General features: G+C 37.5%; 1 protein-coding gene across 1 annotated transcript in view; it reads left to right on the top strand.

Moving 5' to 3' along the window:
• The first annotated feature begins 1,736 nt into the window (after positions 1-1,736).
• LOC132200009 (uncharacterized) overlaps positions 1,737-26,462 on the top strand; it is a 123,755-nt gene continuing 99,029 nt past the window's right edge. The window contains exon 1 of the mRNA XM_059625166.1: positions 1,737-2,235. Within this exon, the coding sequence (XP_059481149.1) occupies positions 2,043-2,235 (193 nt within the window). The 5' untranslated portion in view covers positions 1,737-2,042. The remainder of the gene's footprint in view (positions 2,236-26,462) is intronic.

Raw genomic sequence — 26,462 nt, 5'->3', positions numbered from 1 at the left:
AAACCATTGCGCGAATTTTTTCTGCCAATCTTAATTATATATTTATTTTATTAAAAATTATGTTGACATTTTTTTTCTTTTTACAGAAATAATGCGAAAACAAGATGCAAAGGAAATACCAAGTGCATATTTGTGCAAGGTATGCTACGCAAGGGAAATCCAGGTCGTCCTTCTACCTTGTGCCCATGCAATAGTGTGCACAAACTGTGCAGTTCAGCTACAAAAATGTGCGATATGCAGCGCCAAAATACAATCTTTTGTTCGCACTTATTTGCCTCGTTAGACCAATTTTGTTTTTTGGTATTAAAAGAATTCATCAACAGATATAATTTAAAAATAACCATTTATTTTTTTTTGCAAAATATCAGTCTTAAAATTTTATATTCTTTTGAATATACATGATTTAACTGTAGTAAATTACACCAAGACTGATATAATATGGATATTTTATCTTTTTTATGCTCAATTATTTAATAAATATTAAATTATTTATTAATATTAAATTATTTATTAATCACAAAATTATTTGTGTTTATTTTTTCATGTTCCCTTTATCACACTGTTAAATTTAAACTATTGAAAAATTTGTTTGCACAAATAAATGTTTGGGAAAAATGGCAAAACTGCACTAGGAAGGATTATTTGTTACAACTTCCAAAATAAAAAACACCCGGTTGTATGATGAAAAAATAAAATAATTATTAAAAATAAAAAGGTTCGGTGTAGGGCAACTATGCCCCATAAAAGAACTCATCCAAAATCAATGAGAAAATGAAATTATTTGATAAAAAGAATAATTATTTTTGGTATCAATAGCACAGCAAATTGTGATTCTCTTTATGAATTAAAAAAAAATATGCTTCCAGCAGTTTTATTATAATAGTGCTACAAATTTAATAATCTTACAATCAATTTAGGGACATGGCCTGGTAATATGTAGCTGTTGCAACGTGCCATGCAGAAAAATCTCAAGTTTCTCAAGTTGTAATAAAAACTTAAATTTTATATAAAATTCAATGGTTTTTCAGTTATAATGCACAAGCAATTGCTTTATAGATATGAATTTTTATAATTTCCAATTCCGGTTTATTCTTTTGTAGTACAATATATTTCTTTGCAATATCAGTTTTAATTTTAGATTTGTTTTGAGAAAAATGACACATTAAAATAGAAACTGGAATTAACAACGCAAGCATGACACAACTCTACACTAAAAATTACAATAAATCACACACTCACACTAACAAATCAACAAAAATAACACATTTAATTATAAATGTAAAATTTAGCTTTGATCAGTTCAATCACATTTTTTAGTGAGAGTATACAAAAATTAAACATAAAAATTTAAAAAAATCGTAAAAAAACCATTTTCTCTGGTTTAAAATTAATTTTCAAGTTATATTCTTATTATTAATTTATTAAAAAAGTTTTTACACAGTTTTCAAATTGACTGACAAATGAACGGAGTGATGCTAATGGCTTAAGTAGTGCCTCAATAATACAGTATAATAGGAAGATGGGAATCGTAGCTGAGGGTCCAGGCGGCCCGCATTGTTTCCGACAGCGCACACCAGAAACCACGAGGGGAAGAATAATATTTGACATAAGCGGAGGAGCCGCCGCCGCCCGCGATATTGTTCCTGCGTCTTGTTTGTAAGCAGCAGCGTTCGGGTGCGAGCGAACGAGGACGAGTCGGTACGAGTGGCGAGAGCACGCCAGGCAGATCGGCCGCGAGCCTCAGTCAGCTGGCGTCAGGCGAGCTCCGAGCATCCCGACTCACGCCACTCCTGTGCGCAAATTGCATCACACAACCTGCTCCTCATCTCCGCGCCCTCCGCGCACATCCAGACCTGCCTCAACCGCCGGACAGTGCTTCGAGTGACAGTGCAGTGGTCTGCCCAAGAGGACACACAGACGCATCCCCTGGCCGTGTTACCGCAGGTCAGGGATGTAAGCACAGGTGACGCTCGCCTTTGGTGCCGCAAAGTTCAGTTGAAACCCGATCAATTAATTGATTAATTAAGGAAGAAAATATACACATGGCCGGACCGTACTCGGCCGTCAAGGCGCCCACCAGCGTCCTCGAGGAGGAGCTGATGGACTTTGAAAACGCCGCCACCCACTACAACGCCGACGAGTGCTGGACCCTGTCCGAGCTGGACGACGAGGCCCTCCAGAGCATCGTGTCCACCAAGACCAGCAGCGGAACTTCTTCTTCCTCTTCAGCCACAGGTAGGTTAATTTTTTTAATTTAATGTGGAACGGTTAAGAAAGCAACGAGCGATTTTGATATTAAGCGCCGAGTCGATTACCTGCCAGCGCTGCTCGAGCTCGTTGGTAAATTAATTAACCCTTTGAATCAATCAAGCGGCTCATTTGCAAGTGACGCGACTCGCTATGGTATTTGTACGTGCCTGCACAGCTACGGAGCTGCTGGAGAGAGAATCTGCCTTTGCCGCCCTTGCGCTCGGGGGGTGTTTTGTGCATGCTTGGGAGAAACATCTGCTGGTACATCCATTCAGTAATATTAATATTATAGTCATAATGTACTAGTTTTAAAATTATTTAATATGATTATTTTACTAGTAAAAAATTATTATTTAAATTAAAAATAAATATATACAGTTTTTATACAATTTTTATTATTATATTTATTTATAATTTTTTTTTCATATTATTACTTATTTACTTAATATTACTTATTACCAAATGTTTAGTATTTTATTTTGAATTCTTTTAAATTAAAAATTTATAAAAAAATATATTATTTAAATAACCACAAGCATATATGTATTCATAATTAATATAAATATTCATGATACTTTATTGTATGTAGAAGTGGATGAGGTCTGGATTGAAATTAGATTGGAATTATTTAAAATAGGAAATATCAATTAATTTTATGATAAAACTAATTTGAAGTCTTGTGAAGCAAAATAATTATAATATTAAATCTTTTTAAATATTTAGCTTCCTAATTATTGCTAATTATTATTTTTTCCTTCATTAAAAGTTTGCATTGTTTTGCTCATTTCCATCCTGAAGGCTGAAAAAATCTTGTAATGCATTTAAAATTATATACGTTTAATTACTTTTTTCCTACCACATTGTAATTTATGCTTTTATTAATTTTCAAAACCAATGGACTCAATAATACACGGTCACTTATTAAAAAATAAAATAAGCTTTTTTTATCAATTTAGGTGTGCGTAAAATTTAATTTTTTGTAAACTACGTTTTGTTTATTATTCCGCTATAGCTTGCGATAATGAAAAAAACTACATCATCATGGGATTAAAAAATGGTCCGTGGTAAATTATAATTTGCGGCCACAGTTGTTTTAGGAGGAAAATATTGCTAATGAAAATTTCTAGTTTTAATCAGGCCTGGCAAAATCACAATCTCGACGAGAGATGCATTGGGAGGCGCTGATCGATACTTTCCGACACAATAAAATAGTGAAACAAAAGGGCGGCACAAAATAATTTTACACACACGCATAGCTCCGGCGAATGGATATAGTGTTTGCGCGTGGAATGTACTCCATCAGGTGCACGTGACAATTGTGATTAGCGTGAACAGAGAGAGGGGGAACAATATCGGTTTGTCTGTGTTCGCAGCGCGTTATCACTTTGAGCTGTTATTGTCATCAGTTGCTGCCACTTTTCCCCGTTGCCAATAAAAACTCACTTTTTAATTGAATAATATAATTTTATAAAAAAGATTACTACTGAAATTTGCATTAATATTAAATTATTTACGAATAATTGAGAGGAACAATTGAAGACTTTTAATTGAACCTTAATATTATGCTTCAACAATTATATTAATTTTGAGGCTAAGTAATGTAGCCTTTTTGTAGGCAATGTGAGACGGTACTATTTTTGTTATTTAATTAAAAGTCTTCTCTTTATTTGATATAATTAAATGAAAGTGCATTTATAAAAATCAAGACAAATTTAAATGTTTATAAGATAAGATAAAACATTTAAGGATAAAACATTTAATCACGTGCCTTTACAATCGCATCTGATTGTGATATAAAGAGATTATCGATTCTCTAGAAGCTGATCTTCATAAGAGTGCAAATTATTTCACGGCTCGTTAGGACAAAGCAAAAATGTTAATAAAAAGTGACGCGCCGGTTATTATAGCTCTGCGCTGTTTTTTTTTTCATCTCATTGTTTGCGGCGTTTTGTGTGCTGCAGTAATATACATTGTACTTGCGGCTGCGAAGAAGAAGTCGTATAAATAATAATATACTGTGCTTTAATAAAGACGATGACATCACGGCTGCGATGAAAGAACAATGGCAGATAGGAAGAGGAGACGTACGCGCTCGCAATTATATTTTAATTCCACTGCTGGAATTTGTTTGTGCGATGAAAGAGCGTTTGACTGCGCTTCGCAGTTTTGCTTGTTTTTGTTTTTGCGGGATGGCGCCGTGCGGAGAAACAAACAGGAAAGGGAACGACGAAAATTGCAAATATTATAATTATTATACGGACGTTCTGAAAAGGGAAATTAATTAATGCTCGAGTGGCTGTGCCGCTAACATGTGCTGGAAACGAAAACTTGTTTCCTTTTATTTCTTTTTCTTCATCCAACAATTCATATTTTGTGCCTTTTTTTTGGAAAAAAAGCAGTTTGTGAGGAAAATGAAGTAATTATTACGCCACTTCTCAGGGAAGATCAAAGACAAAGGGATAAAAATAAAAACAATGTAGAATATTTGTTTAAAAATTTATATATTTTTTTTTTTTATTATAGCATAACAAGTACCAAAAAAACGTGAAACTTGAAATTTTGTGATCCAATTCATAATAGAAATTCAGAAGCCTCACGGTTTCTATGTTCATTGATACCAAATTTTTAATTAAAATTAGCCTTAATTTTTCAATCATTTTTGATCATTTTGTAAGAAAATTCTTAATTATTATATTATTTAATTAATAAGTCCCTTTAACCGTGCAATCTTTGATATCGAGAACCCCTCTTTCTTTATTGTTATAAAATTAAGAAATAATTTGCTTCAGATCCTCTCTTTTTGCAATCATCGTTGATATTTTATTACAACGCTCGTGGCTAGAGAGTTGAGAAGTCATTAGGCAGATCAATACCAAGTGATAATCCGACCCGAGCTTACTCAGTCGCGACGCATGATTTGACAATTTTAATCAAAACGGCCGTCGCACATTCGCGCCTGCGATGAATGAGGCAAAAGGAACAACCAGAGCATTCAAACTGAAGCCTCATCTTTTGAGGCAGACAGATAAAAATTCCAGCCCGCCGACCGTATACCGGGAAATATGTATGACGGGGCGGATGAAAAGTAAGAAAACACATTGAACGAACAGACAAAATATCATCCCCTTAGTCAAGAAAGGCGCTCTCGATTCAACCGGGACAATGTATTGGAATTTTTTTTAAAAGTGTTCGCCCGCCCAGCAGCTGGAAAATAATCCTCGCCGCTGCTCATTCTTTTCTTTCTTTTCTCGTGCGTACATAATGCAGCTCAGCGACGGCGCACAATAAAAAGCAGCAGGTAAAGAGGCCCTTTTAACACACATGATAGACTTAATTACAGGTAGGACAAAACACGCCGAGCGCCCTCTTGTAAATAAACCAGCCAGACTCTTGCGCCCGCCCGCCCGCTTGCCGCGGCTCAAAAGAATTTTCGAGCAAATATTGCCGCGTTAATGTTGCCCGTAAAAGCCACAGCGCTCTTTTTGTGCTCTAAGTGTTTAGTGCCGATTAAATTTAATTATTTTCACCGACGTTCCATAGTGATGATGCCAGATTATCTGATTTTCTGATTTTTATTTACAATAATTAGAATTCCCAAAAGTATTTTTTGTTATAAAAAACTTGCCTAGTAGGCCCTTTTCAAATAATTTAAAATATTGATTGGATTATATATTTATTAGTTTGAAAACTAGTACACGTGCATGTAAGAAAATGAATATGTTCAGAATAAAAAATAATAATATGAAGCTCTTCTCTGAGAAGAAAGAAAAAAAATTGTAAATTAACAAGAAATAAAATAAAATTATTTATGTTTTAATTTTAAACTATAATTTAAAGGAAATAAAAAAGGTTTTTGTATTTAATTCATATATCCTAGTTGAATTTATATGTGAAGACAGGTTTGATCGTGAAATTATACTCTGAAATCGTTGCCGAGTTTTTATCCTTACATTACCTTGCTGTAAAAAAATCTACACTGGGTGGAACGTGTGCGATGGAAAGGTATTGATAATGCGGGCGAGCGCGGAGAGGCGGCCGGCGTGGTGTCGGTATTGATTGTATGTGTTACCTACCTGCCGCTACAAATAAGAGCCATAGAGAGGATAGGAGGACTTGAAAAATGTGTTTCATCTTTTAAAGGGCCGGTTTTATAGTGATTGTGAGTACTGTACCTGGGTATCAAGGTTGGTTTGCTCTCGGGCCACATTCTATACTGTTACAGCTGTGAATGTGTGTGTGGTGTGTTGTAACAATAATAATGAGCTCTCTCACTGAGCCTCTGCGCCTTCCAGAATAACTTTCTTTTTAAAGAGGCAAACAATGAAAGCTCGAGATTTTATTCTATCTCGTTTTGTTTTTATGCGTATAATTCCAAAAAGATTCGGCGCGGATTTTGATGCTCGGCAGCAAACGGGCAACACCTGCGCGGTATCTGCTGAAGAGAAGCCAGAGAGAAACGGGAAAATGAATTGTCATTCCGCTGGAGGAGACTCGGATGAGATTTCTTCATGAGATGAATATTAAATTGTCTCCACAGCAGTCAACCGCGCGCTCACTCGCTGATCAGAAGACGCGGTCTCAACACGATATTGCGTTTTTTTTTTAGCTTTGAAGGAGAAGAAAAAACTAATAATATAGTAAAAACCTTCAAAGTCATCTGTAATTAAATTAATATTTATAATTTATAGTTCTGGAATGAAATATCAGTTACGGTCCTTGCTTGATGCAAATTATGTCTATAGATGAAGTGTTCATTTTTTTAAATCCGGACTGATGCAAGGATAGGAAATTGTTTGAATTCAAATCCCATTTTTTTCTGTGCAATTATTTAAAAGTTATTGAAAAATTTATATTTATCATACTTATTACAGGAGAAAAATACATTTTATTAAACAATAATAAGCAAATATTTTACATTTCCATGTTTCACTCAAATTTTAACTATTCAGTATAATAATATTTTCATGAAATATAATTATATATGATTATTTTTTCCTTAAACAATGAAATATCTCTTAGCTCTCTATTTAATAAATAAAAATCACTCTCCCTCTAAAAATTTCCCCCGTGCTGAATAAAACTCGCACCCTTGCTTCTATAATTCGCGCGAGACCCCTCTCTGTTCTGAATAACTTCTACGGTTTTCGGCGCGTGCAATTCCGTGCGGCATTTAATGCGTCGAGGGAGGCACGTGCAAATAATAATTTCTTCAAATAAATTGGACATCAGCTCGTCGTAACGTCTGGATATTTCAAACCCCTTCCGCCGGCATCTCTCACGAGTTATTCGCACCCCAGAAGGTCGTAAATTCAACAGCCTGCGTCTCTTTTTCAGCTCGCCGTAATAAAATTACAAGTTCTTGGTACATTTATAAAGTAGGTTCCCTGCGAAGCCCGTCTCTCTCCGCATGTATATTGCCTGTATCCACGTAAAACAAACATTACACCCGCTCTTTCCTCTTTCGCCAGCTCAGACGGCTCCATCGCTGAAACAAAGCCAGAGACGAAAAATGCCAAGTGTATCTGATGGGAAAACGCCGGAGCGAAAGTTTGTCTAGCGGGAAAAATTGCCAAGCACACTCGCTTTCCGTTACCGCTTGCGAGGCGCATCCACTCTTCCGGAAAAGTTTCCTTCGAGAGCTGATTCTAATCTGCCACTCGCAAATCAACCGGCCGCTTTTCGGCATTGATTTCAATAGTTCTTGCTTAGAATTTCTTACATCACAAGATAATTCTCTTCATGAGAGAAAAAATACAAATTCTATTTCGTTAATAACATTATTCTTAAAACTACATTATAAAAATTGTTACCTATAAAAACTTTAATTCAAATGACAACATATTGTTTTTTTTTAATTTTATTTAATCTTATTTCACCAATTTTCTTATTATCTTTTTCTTTATTTCTGTTTTTAACAAAGGTGCCTTCCTTATTGCATTTTACTACGCTGGAGATAAAAATATTAGCTTTCTATAATATTATAAAGTAAAGACATAGTAACAGAAGGCAAAATTTTACAATGGGTAACAAATTAAACTTATACAAATTCTTTCCTCGGTAGATAATTGTATACAATATACGATTTATTAAATGAAAACAAAAGATAAACTATTTGGAATCATTCAATTTGTTGATTAAAGGGCAGATAATAATTAAAATAGGTAAAAAGATTATTTTCTTTCTATGGCACTTATTTTTTTTCACATTGTCCATAGCTTCAACAAATCCATTACTTACTTTATCAGTTAAGCTCTCTCTCTCTCACACATTTCTAAAAGATTTTCAAATATTCCGAGTCGTATCAATAAAATACTATCGTAAAATAAATGTATGATACTTATGAATAAGATTTCAAAACAATAATAATTGAATAATGTATCACATTAAATATATTGATGTAATTAATTTGTGCATCTATATGTCTTTTGAAAAATAATTTCTCCATCATAAAGATTGTAGCGATAGTGTGCAGGTTTGTGCTTGTGCGTTTATTCAAAATTAGATCAATTTCACGGCCACATCTTGAGGCCTTTCGCGACCGCAGCAGAGCCAAATCGACTCTCTACACTCGCCCAGCATTGCCTTCGAGCCGAGTACATATTCAGACTGTACTTCCAGCGTTTGTGTAATAAAGGCCGCGAAAAGCGGCGGCCGCGAGGCGGTTTGCAGCCCGCCCGGGGGTGGTTCGCCTGTTGTGGCGGCTTCCGCACCTTTTTTATTTGGCTGCCGCCTCCACCGCGCGCCGCCTCAAACGCCAATTAAGGGGCATTAAAAAGAAACACACGCAGTATTCAATTGAGGCCAGCCATTCATATACACGCCGGGCTTAATTAGTGATGAACCGCGACCGAGTGAGTGAATAATCGTGCAACAAATTAACTCTCTCTTGCGCGCTCTGACTCCTCCATTCATTGATGCCGCTCCGTGTTAATTGCACGAATTAATTATTAATTATTTACACCATTTGTACAAGTACACAAGCGTGATAAGTTCATAATTAAACAATTGATTATTTAGTTCATCTCGAATTGACAAATTGAATTTCGTTAACTATAAATTAATACTTTGAGCATTAACTGAAAATATTCAGACAAGAATTTTAATAAACCAAAATAATGCTTATTTGTATTCAATTTCAAACAGTTAGGATAATAAATTTATACAAAAAGAATTATTGTATTGAATTCTTAAACCTGAAATTTTTACATCAGCACGGATAAAATAGAATAAGAAATTTTAAAGTTGGTTTCATTCTTAGATTTAATCTATTTCAAAGCTTAGTTCTTTTATTGCTCATCTCTGATGGCTGCCACGTCAAATTTTAAAATTTATATCAACTCCTCATACTCTCGCATTCATAATCCAGAGTTCATCAGCATGAAATATGCTCTCCGTAAAACGCAGCGAGAGATAAAATAGTGAAAGAACTGCTGGAAAACAGCTGGTTATATGAGAAGGAATGCAGCAGAAGTGAAACAGGAAAGAGTGAAGTCAAAGAAAAAAGTCAACGGCACATCCTGGGTCGCTTTCTTTCTCTCTGCTATGGTATAGTGTGTGTATCGTATATACACATCATATAGAGACACACACACCGCAAACGAGAGCCAAACCAACGAGCCGCCCAAGCTCTTTTCAACAGTTATGTAAGAGGCGGGAAATATTTTTAAGCGGCTTACGTGCCGCGTATATATTGTTCCGGAATGATGTGTGTTATTCCTTCACTTTGCTTTATCGCGTCCTTATATTATGTGTCAATTGGTTTGTGGACTTTTTTCTATTGGCCTGTGCTTGCCGGCAACACACATTCTTCTCCGCACAATTGACTTCTTGCCGCCGCGCTGTTCTCTCTCTTTATATCGACAATGGGAGGAAGTAAGAAGTAGGCCATCTAAAATCAAAGCTGCAATCATCCGCAGGTTTTGTTGCGAACAAACAAAGAAAGGAGGTAACAAATTGCTCACGATGTTAATCTTGAAATTTTTGGAAATTGTTGATTTTGTCTCATTCAATACTTTTTTTTAAATAGAATAAGCTGCTGATTGTTTTTTATGAACATGAAATCTGGGTCACTTTTTTATCAGAGAAAACATGTGCAATGCGAATTGCGATTTTTCCAGGAATTTGTATGTCGTTTGAAAACACACCAACGCTGCAAAACAAAAGAACTGTTTTTCCAGAGCGCGTTCCGCACTTTTCACACTTGAGGGGTTTCATTTCCCACTTGCCCCACGCTCTCTTGCATGAGGTTTATTACATTGCACTCGCTTTCTGCATGTGTGTGGTGTGGAAGAGAGAATGGATGGAAATCGCTGCGAGTGCACAAAAAAGATCAAAAAGCGGCTGAGTGAATTTTCCGCGGCTGGCAGCCGACGTAATGCACCATATCGCGCGCGCGATTTTTCCGCTTTTTATATATTCGCCGCGGCGAAATCAATACTTACTTTTGAAAGGCATTATATTTTATAGGATATATCAGCGGCAGTGCTGGTGCCGCGCCGAGAGCGGGCGAAAATATATTTCTCTCTCTCTCTTTCCCTGTGCTATTTGCATGCATACATATATTTGGTGGCGCAGTCAAACGTCAATCTCTCTTCTTCGAGTGTGCTTTAACTTTGCTTTGAATTGATTCCCTCTCGCAGTCTCTCTCTCTCGCGTTGCACAGGGAGCAAATTGAGAGAAGGCCCTCGCGGATTAGAGGTGAAGTGCGAGCGAAAATTTTCCATTGCGATTTTCCAGCGCCCGCTTTCACTCTTTCTCTCTCATTCCCAAGCAGTATTTTTTTGCGCCACGCGCTTTTCCTCCTCATCTTTTCATCGTGCGATTTTCGGATGCACTAATGAGACGCCGGGCTTTATTTAATTGAACGCCGCGTAAAGAGAGAGTGCCGAGAGAGGGAAAACAGCGAGTTTTTATTTGTACAAAAGAATTTGATGTTGCTGGCTGACTGAGGCGCGGCTGGAGAGAAGAAAAAAAAGATGCTCGCAAAAAGAGATTTTGTATTTTCACGTGGAAAAAATGGTAATTGGATGTTCTGGAAATGAAAAGCAGGAATTCAATCATTTATTTTTATACCCTCAGCAAAGGAACATTTTGATAAGTGTTGATTCATTTAATCCATAAAAAATACTTTAATTTAATCCAGCAAAATTTATTTTTTGAATTGCTTATGCAACCCGTTCAACTGAACAAATAATTTTCTCCTTCAAGACTTTTATCTTTTATAAATATTTTATAGTTAACTACCAGAGACTATAGCAGAATTCATGACAATATTTCCTTTCCGGCAGGGTTTCATTTAGGTCAAATCATACTTGTTTTAAAAAATATTCGGAAGTCGTACCTAAATTTTGTATTTCTCTTCTCCATGAAAAAAAATGAGTTGTCACAAATTTTATACAACTTTTTCAAGTTAAAAAAAAAGGAAGAGCTGGTTGCGAAGAACACACTAATTGATCATTTTCTGTGGCTTTCTACGTGTTTTTTTCCTGGAAATAATAATTTTCATTTATACAATTTTTCAACCCTGCAAAAGCCTCTACTTGGAATCAATACTGCCGTAATGCAATTTGGACGTGCCATTTTTATTCGCCGCCGCAATCGAATACAGATGTTTTAAGAGCTCCGATAACAAGCATGTTTGCGGAGGACACGATGTATCCGAGCGTGATTGAAATTGCGGTTGAATTTTGCTCTTAGGTGGAAAAAGCGTCCAAACACGGCAAAAGCATCAGCGGCCCGATTGTGTGTTAGGCCATGCAGCAGCCCACCGATATGAAAGGCAGTGTGCGCGCGAGCAAACAGAGGCAGAGCTCTCTTGTATTGTTTTATAACACAATTACATCATCCATTTTGTGCCAATAATAATTGAATGCCGCCACTGACGAACAGCAAACACACTCTGCTGTTTCGCAACAATAACGTACATATAGCCAATGATATGCAAAAGGGCAAAGGGAGAAAAACGCCGCGGCAATATCACTCGGAATATCACTCGCGCCTCCCGAATAAACATAATATTATTATTTCACCCGGCTGCTTTTGGAAAGCACATTTGTGTAAAAATCGAGCTGCGCCTCGTTTCGTCCTCTCTATAATATGATCGCTCTGCCTGCTGTCAACAAGTAACCAAATTATAATTGGCTTTGTGTCGCAGCTCTGAATATGGGTGCGCTGTATATCAATTGGCGTGTAGCACATTGTGCAGCGGCAATAAATACGTAAATTAATCCAAGTTCGCTCTGCAATCGAATAATCAAACCAATTTCAACAGATGGATGTATCAATTTTTCTGCTTTAGTATGTTTCAGAAGCTAACGGTGAAAAAATTAATAAATATTTTCTGCCTATTTTAATTTATTTATCAAGTTGTATAAAAATTTCAATTCTATTTGCAAAGACCTTTATTTATATTAATATATAACTTGCCTAAGAATGAAAATTGATTTTAATTTTATATCGTTTTATTGAGAGACATATTTTCATTACACATTTTTATAAGTCTTATCGCGTTGTAAAAAATATTTACATGCAATTGAATTGAACTTCGTAAAGTAGGGTAAAAAATTCAGTCCATGTAAATTCTGTGATATACTCTATTAATACCATTTCATACAAAACAAGTTAATTAATTGGATAATATAAAAAATTATTGAAAAGGCTTCGCAGAGAATGTTCTATTTGCTGACGTGAAATGTGAGAATGAATTCAAACAGAAAAGTGCAAGAGAAGTAGGCGGATTTTTGCGACGGCAGCGCCCTTTTATCACCATTTGCACGGGAACTTTTCACGATGATTATTATATATACTCGCCGGCTTCACATAATACGAGAAGAGTTTGCGCTCTTTTAGTAATTAGGGTTGGCGCTTTTGTTGTGCAAAATCGATCGCCGCCGCTCTCTCAGTCAACTTTATTGGGAGGCGAGCACGGCTCGCTCGCTCACTCGCTCGCTCTCTGTTATAACACACACAAAACGAAAAAGATGGAAAGAGCAGAGTTAGTCGTCGTTCTTTGGCGACGAGGGTGGAAGAGCCGCGCGCTACGTACAGATCCCCTTCCGCCTGCATGCATGCGGTGCTCCAAGCACCTTAGTATACACGGACGTGCCGCTTTTATATGTATCATGCTCCGCGCATTCATAATACGCGCACTGCCGCATCAACACGCGTAATGGGCCGCAGTTCAAAGTGTGAACTGAATTAAAATTGTATCTCGCGCAGAGCCACTTCCTTTGCTTGGCGCGCGGGAACACTGCAGAAGAAGTAGCTTGGTGATTATGCAGAGAGCAGGCGAGCTCCTTTAATGGTTATTGTGCACCGTGCCCTCGCAGATCAAGCGGAAAATTCTGCCTGACATGACACCACTTGAATAACTCCGACATCCCAATCGAAATTCAATTCTGCAGAGTCTGAAGAAATATATTCATTCACCGACAGAATTTCCTCTTTTTATCAAGTCCAATAAGCACTGAAATATTTTGTAATATTTTCCATACTCAAATAAATTTTTTGAACTTGCTTAGAAGAAAAAAAAATATATTTTTACTATTGTAAAGTATTCAATTAAAGCCCTCTTCCAAAATCCATTAAGGATTGATCGATTATATAGCTTTTCCCATCCACACAATCTCATTCGGAAATGGAAACCGAATAACTCTATTGACAAGCCAATTAATTATAATAAAACACCAAACTCATCTTATTCTCCCATCCACAGTTGGGGCATCAAAACCGTCAAAAAAATTCAAATCCTGCAGCCTGCTTGTGTTGAATGAAAGCGACCCGCCATCATTTCCATAATCCTCAACCCAAGCCAGACTTTCCTGATCACCCCAAAATAGCCAAACGATTCGGAATCACGATCGACCGACGGTCACTTTTGTAAATAATAAATCGATCAAAGCTCTCAAGAGTTACGGAATCACCTGGCTGAAAGGTATATAAATGAAAAAAATTAAAACGCAAACGCGGAGAGAGAGATTCGATCGCGGCATGAAAAATGAGCGCTGACAAACTGCAGCGGCACATAAAATAATTCGAAGCAGGTGAGCGAGTGAGTGAAATAATGAGCAAACACGTTGCTCACCTTGATAATACTGGCAGGCCTAATAAAGTGCTGCGAGACCAACCCGACCGGCCCGCAGCGGCTCTTATCCCTGGCCGTTGAAAAGGTCAGGTTCGTATATAATAACAAGAGAGTGACGGCGAGTGAAATAACAATGCGAAATGCGACGATTAAAAATGTCACCGTCGCTTTCGAATTTGGAATTAATTAACCTTGCCGCGAGAGCTGCGCGTTCGGTGTTAAGAGATATTGATAAACAGCGCAGCGAGTGGCTCGTGCATGTGAGTAGAGACGGCAGCAGACACAAGTACGCTGCTCGCACAATTACCATTCGAGCGCGGCTCGAATAACAGACGGCAGCTCAATGAGCTTTATTATTGAAACATTGGCCAATCAAGGCCACCGTACTGCACAATCAATTACTCCGGCGTAGTTGCATTGTTCGCCAAGAATTGTCTCTCTCTTTCAAGCTTAGCCGGCTGATGCATGAGTTCGGATTGTTTGACTAACTGCCGCCTTTCTCCCCTCGCTTGATTAACTTTCGATTTTAAACAGAGGCTGTTTGCAGTAATGGAGAGAGAGAGAGGAGAGGCTCGAGTCCGCGAAAGGGTGGTAATTAGAGGAATAATAGGGACACTCCAAATATAACTTTTTTCATCAGAACTCATTGCAGCAAAAAGAAAAATAATAGATAGATTAGTTATTATGCAGGACATTAAGTAATTATAACTCAAAATAAATTAATAAGTATTTTTTTGATTATTTTAAAATATTTCGATTTTTATATTTATTGCATCTCTTTATAGACAAAATTTATAATTGTAATTGAAGAAAGTTGATATTGTTGATAAATGTGTGTTATGATTATAAAGCATTTTGCAAAATTTAGTTGGTTGTAATTAGAACTATAATTAAATAATAATTCAATAAACTGCATACAGATGATTCATGATTAATGGTAATAAATTTTAATTGATTTTTTTTCCACTTTACGAAGAGTTCTGGTTGACTTTAATTTTAATCAATAAATTTCATTTTGGATCTGCAAATAAAACAGGTCATAGATTTGCATAGCTCAATGATGACATGATTATTTCCCAAAATAATTTTCCTCGACCTAAAAAGTTGCCAGGTCGTGCACCAAGAGAGCTTAACGCAACCTTATGCGTATTATGGAAATTAGATACCGAAAATAGCTTTCGCTCTCGATTTCCGTCCTCATTCTTTCCTGCTAACAACCAGCCACTTCACATCGAAAACACACCCCATTAGTGAATTGCAAAAAATCTCCTACTTCTCTCGGTAGAAGGAAAGAAAGCCGAGCCGGAAAGGGAGAATAAAATTCGTATCCAACTGCTAATAATTGAGCTGCAATACATTCCGAAAAGTAGTCGGCGTCGTAAAAACCGCTCCGCCGCTCTTTTCATAGCATTTAATTTGCTAAATAGTTTTTTCTTAATACGCGGCAGCGAGAGCAGCGCCTCCGTCATGCACGAAGCACTCTCGGAACCGCCCCGTGCTGCACCAGACGTCGGGAAACAAATGAGAAAATTCAGGAAGCGAGAGCAGGCGGGTCATTAAACCCCTTGACAAAAGTGCAAATAAATGAGCAAATAGCACGTGAGGCTCGCTCTCCAAGGGAGTCATGATTATACAATTTATTTCGTGCATAAAGTGATACAAAAAGAGGAAAGGTGCTTCTTTTCTTCTCTCGCCGAGCGGCCAAGTGAAGAAAATAAAAGTTTCAAGTTCAAAGTACTTTGAAAATCTAATGCAATTTCGTGAGCAGGTCGATTCTTTTGAGAAAGATTACTCATTGTCGTTGGTATGCGCGGCGACCGACCATGAGAATAATTCGCGCCGGTCAGAAACTGCGCGTGGAATGGGAAAAAATATCGGCGGCGGCCTCTTCTAGCTCTCGTGTGCCACATAAAGTTTTGAGGTTGAGCAACTTTGTTCAACAACTAACCACTGCACTCCCTGCTGGAAAGCAAGCGGAAAGTAATTCCAATTTAAGAATCTTTCAAACGCTTTTCCGAAGAAGTGAATTTTTATCAAGTGTCGGCAACAAGGTGCAGTGTGAAATCTGCCAGGAGCAAACTTTCTTGCCCTCTTATAAGTTAAAAAGTTTTCTACGATATTTTTTAGCATGGCTAAAAAATAATTAACGTTCCTGCATTTTCATCAATTATGTTTTAATGATTACATTAATTGCAAGAAAATAACAAAATCCTTGATTTAAAATTTTTGCAAAAAGTGTAAATTTAATAATGGAGAATTGCAAACTTTTTCTTGAATGTTATTTAATATTTCGCTCTAAAAAAATAGTCCAGGAATTAATCATCCTGTGCTCAGCAACCGACTTTTTAAAATTAATGCATTCGGCGCCACGAAACAACCGAGTCGATTTATACCCCGTCGTGTTTCCAATCAATCAAAGAGCACCCCACTGTATATTATAGAAAACAGAGTGTTCTCGCTGGCATAGCTGGCTGCAGGTTCCGTGCCGCCGCGCTTGTTCACTTTCGACCCAGATATCTTTGGCGTGCTCGCGCTCACCACCAGGCAAAGAGGCATTCTGGTAAATAGAGACGAGGAATTGCAGCCGAGCACTTCGTTCTTACCGTGCGATCGCGAAACAGCAGCTAGCATTTTGCCGCTGCATCCGTTCCACGTCCGCTCGCTTCACAGTGCGACGAATTGATTTTTATGCAAGCACATTGCACCATTCCGGTGTGTGTACACACGTACATCATGTGCTCAGTGTGGTGTGCCCGGTGCTCACTCACAGCTGATTTAGCGCAAAATCCAACAACAACAATTTGTAAATAAATTACATTGGCTTGTGATTAAACTTCACAATTTAATGCTAACAGCATAGGTTAAATTAAATTTTATTAAATTCTCACTTTAGTAACATTGACAAGTTAAAAATGAATTGACTGTTGTAATTTAATACTTTATTGTTTTCCTTTTTTTATTTTAAGTAATAATTGAAAAAAATTTGCATCAATAATTTTTGTGTAAAAACTTAAGTAAACAAAAAGAAAAATCTAAACATCATTTCCAATTATTTGTAACTTTTTAATTTAGGCATCATTATGTTTACAGTTTTTTTTTGTTATTTACAGTAGTGATGTTAAAAAGCGCCACAAGCTTATACTTTTCTTTTATCATAATTTCTATGTGGCGTTTTCTCTTGTTTATTGTCGGCGCCAACTCTGTTTTTGCGGCGAGTTTATGAAAAGTGCTGCTAATTCAGCATCCCTGTGCTGCAGCATCGGCAGTCGAGTGGAATACTTTTCATACTTAGGTGAATGAGTAATTTCGACATCAAAGGGAAGCCTTCAATGAGTGCAGCGCAAAATGATGGAGAATTCTCGGGAACTCAGAAAGCAGCCCGGATTCGTGGTTGTTGGGTCTCTTTGAATTTCTTACTCGGATAAAAAAATAAGGGGGTTGCAGAACACGGCACTCGAAAATTCGCTGAATAGACGACGATGGGGAGAAGTCCAAATGACGCCGCGGTGACGCCAATTTCAAGTAGGCAATGCTTGCGGGAATTTGCAAACAAGTCAGTCACTTCTAGGAACGGCTGACTTGCGCAATCAAATTAGCCTTGTTAGATCAATCAACTAAATTAATCCGAATGACATTGTACTGCGAATTAAATCAGCTCTGATTATATGATTAAGGATCATCGTTTGATAAAAGTTAACGCCTAGTATTTATTGTTAGATAAAATTATTGTCTGGATTTAAAAAAGAATTAAAAATAAAATAAATGTAAATTAATTAAAAACTTTGTGTAAAAGTGAGGAAAAGCTGTAATTGGCATTATTCGTCTAGCTGATTTTTATTTACATTCAAGAGGAAATTTTGGAAAGTGATTGGAAAAAATATGATTGGCTTTTTCCGGGAGGCGCCAACAAATCAAACAACCAAGCTTGTCCCCGGAGAGTCGCGACATCCGCCCTGTGAAAAATCAATCTGGTGTTTAATTTCTGGCTGATTAGATTGGCCAAATAATTCGACGCGCGATCCATCAGCTGCTGGAGGAGATGACGCCGGTGCTGTGCAGGCTGGCCGTGTCGTAATGACGCAGACGTAGAATGAGAACAAAATTGCCGTAGCCTCAAAAGCTGTATATATGTAGCTAAAGGACTGCCAGAGGAGTTTCCATGGTTACAACAGAGCGAGACTTTGCGCGCGTTCCGAGCTCGCGCTTTCGAGAGGCGGCCGCTCGCTCACCAGCATTTTGCCAGAGCGAGTGCTGTTGTAAGTACAGATAGATAGACACACTCTTTTTCCAAAGAGTCGGAAAGGATTCTGCCCTGCTGCAGTCAGCTTTGAATATTCACCGGCAAAAACAAACGCCGGTGGTTCTTTTGCACATTTCAAAGCCCTGTTCCGATATTTCCTCCCACGCGCGGCGTTTTATATATTTTATGCATCTCGAGAGCCTTTTATTGCCCAAGACGGACTAACTTACTTTATACGGCTGAGGGAGTTTTAATCAAGCACCCCTTGTCTTTTTCATTCCAAAAGGAATGAACTTGCTGCCTCGCGAATGGAGCCGATTTGTTTGACTTTGAGAATTGTTAAGTCTTACTTTTTGATAAATTTCGCAAATAAGTCAAAACTTTGGTGATATTTTTTGTTTTGGATGGAAGCATCTCTGAAAGTTCTAGAGTTCGAATAGCTTTTTGCTCTTCGTTTTATTTTTATCCATTCCATTAGTGCCTTCATTAAATACACAGCAGATTTAATTTTTTGTGCCGTCTTGATTGCGTAACTCTCAAAAGTAGAAGTTTGATAGCAAGTGAAAAACTAATTAGATATTTATATGATGTTTTCCACGTTTCAACTTTTGCACGAAAGTGTAACTTTGATTAGTAGTTTATTCTTGGAAAATTTCATTACTTCTTTATCTTGTTAGTGAAGGATAAATATTTAGCGATATTTCTTTGAATGTAGAAATTTACATCTTTTTTATATAATTTTTTTTCTTGTCGCCAAATTTGTTTAGAAAAAGAAGCTATGTGAAAAAAAAATGTATTTATTTGAGAATTGAGGTAACTCGGAAATGGAGATATGGATAGACAAATAAATTGCAGTCAATTGAGACAGTGAGTGTGCGAAAAGCTTTCTTTTTGTGTAGCTTTTTTCCAATTGATTCTGAATTATTTTAATAAGGAAAGGCTTGGAAAAATTAATTTGGAATATAAACCTGGTATACGGCATATTTTTTCACTTAATCTGCCTCGGAAGTGGTTTTATGTAATGTTTTTTGAGGTAATTTAAAATGACTGGTGCTATTTTCGAAGGTGTTCAAACAAAGGCTGCCTAAACCAATACACACACTCTCGCAATGCAATGGATCCGCTTTGCTCTCTCTCACAAAAAAGCTCGAGGAGGAAGGAGTAGCAAAGAATCATCACACAGCAGCGCGAGAGGATCACGCAATAAACTCAACAGTGTGTGTTTGGAAGAGAGTTGGCTCTCTGCCCTGCGGGCATTTATATCCATAAAGTAGTGAGCCGTATTATAATATCCGAGCAGCAGCACTAGAGCGTCCCTTACGCTCTCTTTTTGTGCTGTGTCGCCGTCGCCCAGCGTAATAAAGACTTTTTAATTATTTCCACGTCTTTTTATGTCTGTGCAAACACATCCGAACCGCTAATGCTGGCCAGCCCTGGCTGCGCTCACTCGGAAATTTCAGCTTTGCCGTTTACGACCGTGCAGATTTCGGATGCGCCGGCGTTTCAGCGTTTATGGAGTTTTTAGGAGTTGTGCCTGCACGACGATCCGCCCTCGAATTGATCCTCCTGCACACGCAGCAACGAATTAGGCGGGCAATAATTTCGGCCGGGATTTATGATTCTCCAGATTTATGCAGATGACGGACAGTAAATTTTTTATGAAAATGCGTCGCAGTTTGAAATAATAAACTTGCTAACGGCAAACTCGAAATAAACGACATACACGCTGGGAAAGCGCTTTATTTCAAATAAAACACGGCATAGAAACGACCGACATTTGTAAAATCGAGATAAACTGCCTGTGTTGGTAAAAAGAGAGGTTGGAGGGAAAAACCTGCAGTCGATATAGCGCATTCAAAAGCATCGGTGACATTTAATTGGCAAATTTCATGAGAACCGCTCATGAAAGAGATTTACGAGATAGGCTAAAAAGAGCGGCCATTGACGTCATTATATAAAAGGCGACTTCAAAAGTCGCCAGCTACTAAATTTTAACTCTTAACTGCCTGCTGCTTTGTAATTAAACGCTAAAGGGACTTTGAAAGAATCAAACAAGATTTTCCTTCAGACTTTTTTTCTGCATTCCGACTTATAAGGCGGAAAGTCTGGCCTGAAAATTGATCCAAGTGGGTGAAGAGGTCCTTTTCTGCGAACTATCTGCTGTATATATTTATAGCGTTTAGACTTTTTTTAGGAATCATTCGCAAATGATTTCATCTCATGGGTTCGTATAAAGGCAGATTGTTTAGGCTGAGTGAGTGAGAGAGCGAAATACGTATGTACTGGCGATGTGTTTAGTAGACCGCGACCGGCGAACCATCATCTAGCGCAGATAAAGCTTGGTATACTCTCTCGCTGAGAATTACCAACGAGAGTGAACGAGGCGTGCTGTGTGTCTTCTTGGCTGGAACATAAAGAAATCCAGCAGGCAGCGGCCACTGACCCGCGACGCACTCTCATCGCGCACCATTATGATCTTGAGCTTTAGATTTTCGACCACGGTCTCTCTCCTGCTCTAATGTGCGAAATTTATTTGCATAAAGAATTATTATCATATTCATCCGTGGCAAGTTCTAATGGCGATTTATTGTTTGGAGAGGCTTAACTGTTGGCTGGCTCAAGAAGTGTAGTTGCTGGCGCGCCCTCACACACCAGAATTTGTTGGTCTGCCCGAGAAAATATGACCTTCGCATAAATTGAATTTGCTGGTATAAATAATGCAGTGTGTGCGTCTGAAGTTGGAATTTAAAATGTACAGGAATTGGGAGAGACGGTCGCGGTTCTCTTGAAAGTGCTCTTATACTTGTGGGGCCCCTCGCTCGCTCTCTTACGAAAATATGAAAAGATATTATATACAGTCGTAAGGTAATTTAAACATAATTTACAACTTTGTGTCTCTTTAAACGTGCGCATTTTGCGCGGCATATTCATTTTATTTTTGTTTTATAGCAGGATTGTATACCGTTTTTGTTTTTAAATTACGGGAAAGTTGTAATTTTTACAGAACTATAATTGTTTTTAATGATTTCCAATTTCTAAAGAGGTTAATTTTAATATATTGGTTTCGCATTTTTCTACTCTCGTTGCGACACGGAATAAAGTTGAGACCCTTTACATAGTAGCTGGCATTAGCAAAAGGCAATCTCAGGCAACGAGCGGCAAAAACTGCAAATCTCTGCAAAACCACCTTGGCTTCCGAGCGCAAAGAGGCTCGCACTCCGAAGCCTCTCTCTGCCGCTGCTCTTTGTAAACGTATTTTCTCGCCAATTGGTTTTTGACACGGTGACAAAATTGTATCGATCAGCATCTGTGAGCTGCACACAGTCTGCTGCTGTTCCTCATTCTCTCTGTGCTCTCCGCCGAGGGCTGTATCCCGTACACAAAATCCCAGCGGAGTTTCGCCGGCAGCTCTCACTCTCCTCTGCTCTGTCATGTTGCGGGGAAAACATTTTCAATTCCCCGTCATCATCAGCTCACAGCCACAGAGCAGCCGCCGGGGTGCAGAAAAAGAGCAAATCTAATCACCACTCAATTTTTATTTAAACCACCATGAAACACTCCTTGTGGAATAATTGTCGTCCCAACGCTCATCAACGCGTGCTGACGCCGACATTTTTTAGCGCTAGACCGATGAAAATAAACTTGTGTTCGCAATTTACACTGATAACTTTTTTTGCATCGGTATCAGCGAATGAGGAAATTAATTTTCCAATCTTTATTTTTAAAATTATCATGTACACAGGAACTTCAAATGCACCTGTTTTTGCCTTGTTGGTGCTGTAAAATTCAAGCTAAATTTACCGTTAGCTGTATGAGAAATGCAACGAGCAATAATTTGACTCTCGCATTGTGAAAATTCCAAGGCTGCCGCGCGCCTTTTTGCAGCAGCAAGAGCGTGCCGTATATTTTAAATTAAAAATCACTCACCCGTGGCCACTCGCGCAGTTCTGGCTGAACTGCATTCGTTGGAAAGTGTATACCCTCCTTACGGTATATTGTATCAATGCCCGGTGCACTGACTTCGGTTTTTCCCGAATGCACGTTCCTATACTCTCCGCATAAACATTATTTGCTCTTTGCATGCGCATTGCTTTCTCCTCTGTCTGTTTGCCAAAAGTGAACATCCATCCTGAACCAAAGAATGTAGCAGAATTGAAAACATAGCATGATTTGCAATTTTTGCACACATCTGTAAAACCGACTATTTTCGTTTTGCCATTAAATTTTTAAATATGCCAAGAAAAATCTGATAGCTCATATTCAATAAAATATAACTATAGAAAAATAGTTTTAAGCAATACTTTAATGACGCAAAAATCTATTTGCCTAAATACATGGTTGAATTGTAATTTAGTAATTTGCATAATAACAAAATTTTACATTAAAAAAATAGTATAATAACAAGATAAAGAAAAAATTGACAATTAGATCTACACTCCCCCCACTCCTACGCAAAAATACTGATTATTTCTTCCAACATTTATTTCTTGTAATTGTTTCCAATGGAAAATGAAATTTTCTAATAATTGCTTAATTGTAATGCTAATTAATAATAATTAAATTATTTAATAAAAGCAAGATAGAGAAAAGTGTTAAACTTAAGTATATCAGGAAAATTAAAACCGGATAGGAGGAACCCGGATTTCAATTTTTCATGAAATCTACCCTCGAGTGTTTGCTTTCAAATAAAAAAATTGTTAGTACATACTTTAATTTGGCAAAATTATTTTAGAAATATTCTGTTGGCGCATATCATAATATTTTTAACAGTTTATACGGTTTAATGTAACCACAGTGCTATAGTGAAGGCTGATAATAGTCAAGGGACTTGTCGAAGCAGTCGTCGCAGTAGCTTCGTTAAATATGAAATACGTCACCAAGCAAAGCGGTGCTCAATTATCGCGCTGAATAATAATAATAACGCCAGTGAGGCAGGAGGCAATCTGAGGCAAGAGGGAGAGAGATAAAGAGCTTTATGTTTCGCGCATTGTGAGCACCAAAGAGCGCTAGGCTTATCGGCCTTTCGTGACGCCTCCGTGCGATTAAAATTACTTAATTGGCGATCATCGTTCTGCTCGGAAGCATATAGAGTAGCTTTGGTTTGTGACCATATAAATAGATACAATATTAAATATTGAACATAATTTTCACTTTTCACATATATTGTATTCATTATAGGAAAAATTTTCAAATTTGATTTTGAGGTTCCTTCATGATCTTCAATTCAATTTTACACAGATATTATATTTCCATGTTCTAGATCTTCTTGGTTTTACATAGAAAAACTGATTAATTAATTATTGTGTTAAACTGTAGAAGAACATATAAATTCGCATTAATCTGAACATCCTGCACTAAAATTTCTCTTTCCGCGGTCGCTTATTCCAATTTCGCTCGCTTGAGCAACAAACCTTTGCTGTTCACGCTCTATTTTCGCAAGCAAAAAAAGTAACACCTTTTCTCAAAGTAGTCAATTCTCGCCTAAGTCTCTTGTAATTGAGTGTGACAAATGCATTGAGCAACTCGCTGTCTGAGACTAGCGTAATAATGGGAAATTTTATTAACGCATACTAGAGTGGTTTCGATCCATGCAACAGTACAGCGAGTATGCAGATGATTTGCACGCCGCAAATTTTCGCAACGCGATTGTTTTGATTACTCTCGAGTGTCTGTCAGAGTGGAAAGGAGTGTCGTCATAGAGGTTCCTCGCCGGGTGCAACATGGATTATTACGCGTTTTATGCAAATGCCTCTGCTGTGTGGAGAGTGATTGGCATCGTCACGTTTCCTGTGTTAGTGAAAAATAACCGGTTGACACTTGGGCTCGAGGGAAATCAAACTAGCGCAATTATGTCATGGCATCCGATGATTGAGTTTCGTATGAATTTAGCTTTCAATGCAAATTTTGATGCAAAACTTTCTGGGAAGCCGTGGTGTAAACTTAGAATTTTCGTCAATATATGTATTTAATTAATTCTACTGGGATTAGAGTCTTTTACATAGAAAAGTAATTCCAACAAATTGGTTTGTAAATTTAAAATTCAGCTTTTCCTCGATGGAATTTTTGTTGAATATTGTTTTGTATAGCAAATAGCAAAAGCCGATTTTAAATTCAGACACAAATACTATGAATCATGAATCAATCCTAAATCGTGGAATTTTTCTAAAGCCATAAATAAATTCTTCTTCTTCATTCTTTCAAAATAATTATGCATTGATTTTTTACTGCTGGGCAGAATGTACTATAATTGATCAAATAAATATTAAAATAATACCTAAGCAATAAAATTAAATAAAAATGCTAGTAATTTTGATTTCTTCTGTAAACCGTAATATAAAAATAAATTATTTCTTACAAGTTCTAGTTTCCAAAAATAATTAATCGAAGTTTAAATAATTGAAATTTTCCAACAAACATTATATAGCCTAAATTTTTGAAAATTCTAATTAATCCAACTTATATTTCGTTACGAAAACTTCTTCACAATCCTGCATTGGCTATTTTTGCTCTTCGCAACGAACCGCGTTGGAAATAGCCATTGCGTGACCTTGCAGTCGCAACAGAAAAGGTCATCCCTCTGCATCTTTCTCTCTCTCTCTCACTCCGAAAGAAAACTATGAGTTTTGTGCAGCCATCTTTTTGCTCGGCGAACAGTCGTAAAACGAAAGGGTTTTCTGCTTTCAACCTCATTGGGCGCGAATTTCTTTTCGCCCGACTGGGGCCGTGTTCTGGGTACATGTGGAGTAATGAGATGCACCTCTCGTGCATAGCGAATGTGCACTGAGAGCATTCGAGGCCGCCGCGAGTTGAGAGACTCGGGCCATAAAATAAAATGCAGTGTTTATTTCTAGCGTGGCAACTTCGTCAGATTTACATATAAGAGGCGGCTATAGCGTGTGCGCGGTGTAAATTTAGCAGGCATGTATTTTTTGAGAGCATTTGTAGCATACGTGTGTGTTCATTGGAGTGGGTCCAATTTTAATCTTGGTCGGAAACAGCCGGAGCAGGAGGAGGAGCGGCAGCGCACCAAGAAGAAGAAGAAGAAGAGGCTGTTGATGATGGGATGACAATCTGGAGACGGCCTTATTAAACATAAATCTTGTTTACTCGGTGGAAAATTTAGATTGTGACAAAGCACCCGCGTGTTTTTGTGGCCGCGCGCGCGACCAGCCGGAGGGCGTTGCGTGTGATGTTGACTTTGGCTCCAGGCTTGACGTTTTATTACCGACCGTGTAATTAATTTATTGGGGGCATTTTAAATCGATAAATCAAAATACCCTAACTTGGTGAAATATGGCTATAAGCTCACAATATCTGATTAAAACTAAAACTGCAAAAGGAACAGAAAAAATTAATTTATTTGGAAATTTATACCGACTTGTTAAAAGAAATTATATATAATAAATAAATTGAGAGAATTAAATTTATATAAAGAATATAGCTTAAAATTTGAAATGTAGTTCAAATAAAAAAAATACTAATTTAATATTAAAATTAGTGTAATTGAAAAATCCAAACAAAATGCGACTTATGAATCTGAAATTCAAATTTAATGGAACGTCGTGATATTGGTGTGTCCTTCAGAGCGGCACGGAGCTTTTTGGATGCAATGTGGCCTATATTAAACTTTCATTTTTGCTGAGGCTTCGCGATTTTGATAGTAGGCCAAAGTTTATTTTGGTCGCGCGTGGTGGTTCCGTTATCGCGATGGAAGTGCATCCAAATAATAACATTACTGAATCGTGCTGAGCGCAAATCTGCTCGTTTCATTAGTCGTCCTGCATCTGGCTCTTTTATTCTCACGATGAGATGCGCCTTCAATCTAGGCCAACTTTCACCCCAAAGAACATCACATGAAATAACATTAACTAACATATATTGAAAATGAGC

This window comes from Neocloeon triangulifer, unplaced genomic scaffold, assembly GCF_031216515.1.
Source record: "Neocloeon triangulifer isolate White Clay Creek 2 clone unplaced genomic scaffold, ASM3121651v1 ptg000014l, whole genome shotgun sequence".
NCBI lineage: Eukaryota > Metazoa > Arthropoda > Insecta > Ephemeroptera > Baetidae > Neocloeon > Neocloeon triangulifer.
This window is presented reverse-complemented; position numbering and strand designations above follow the sequence as displayed.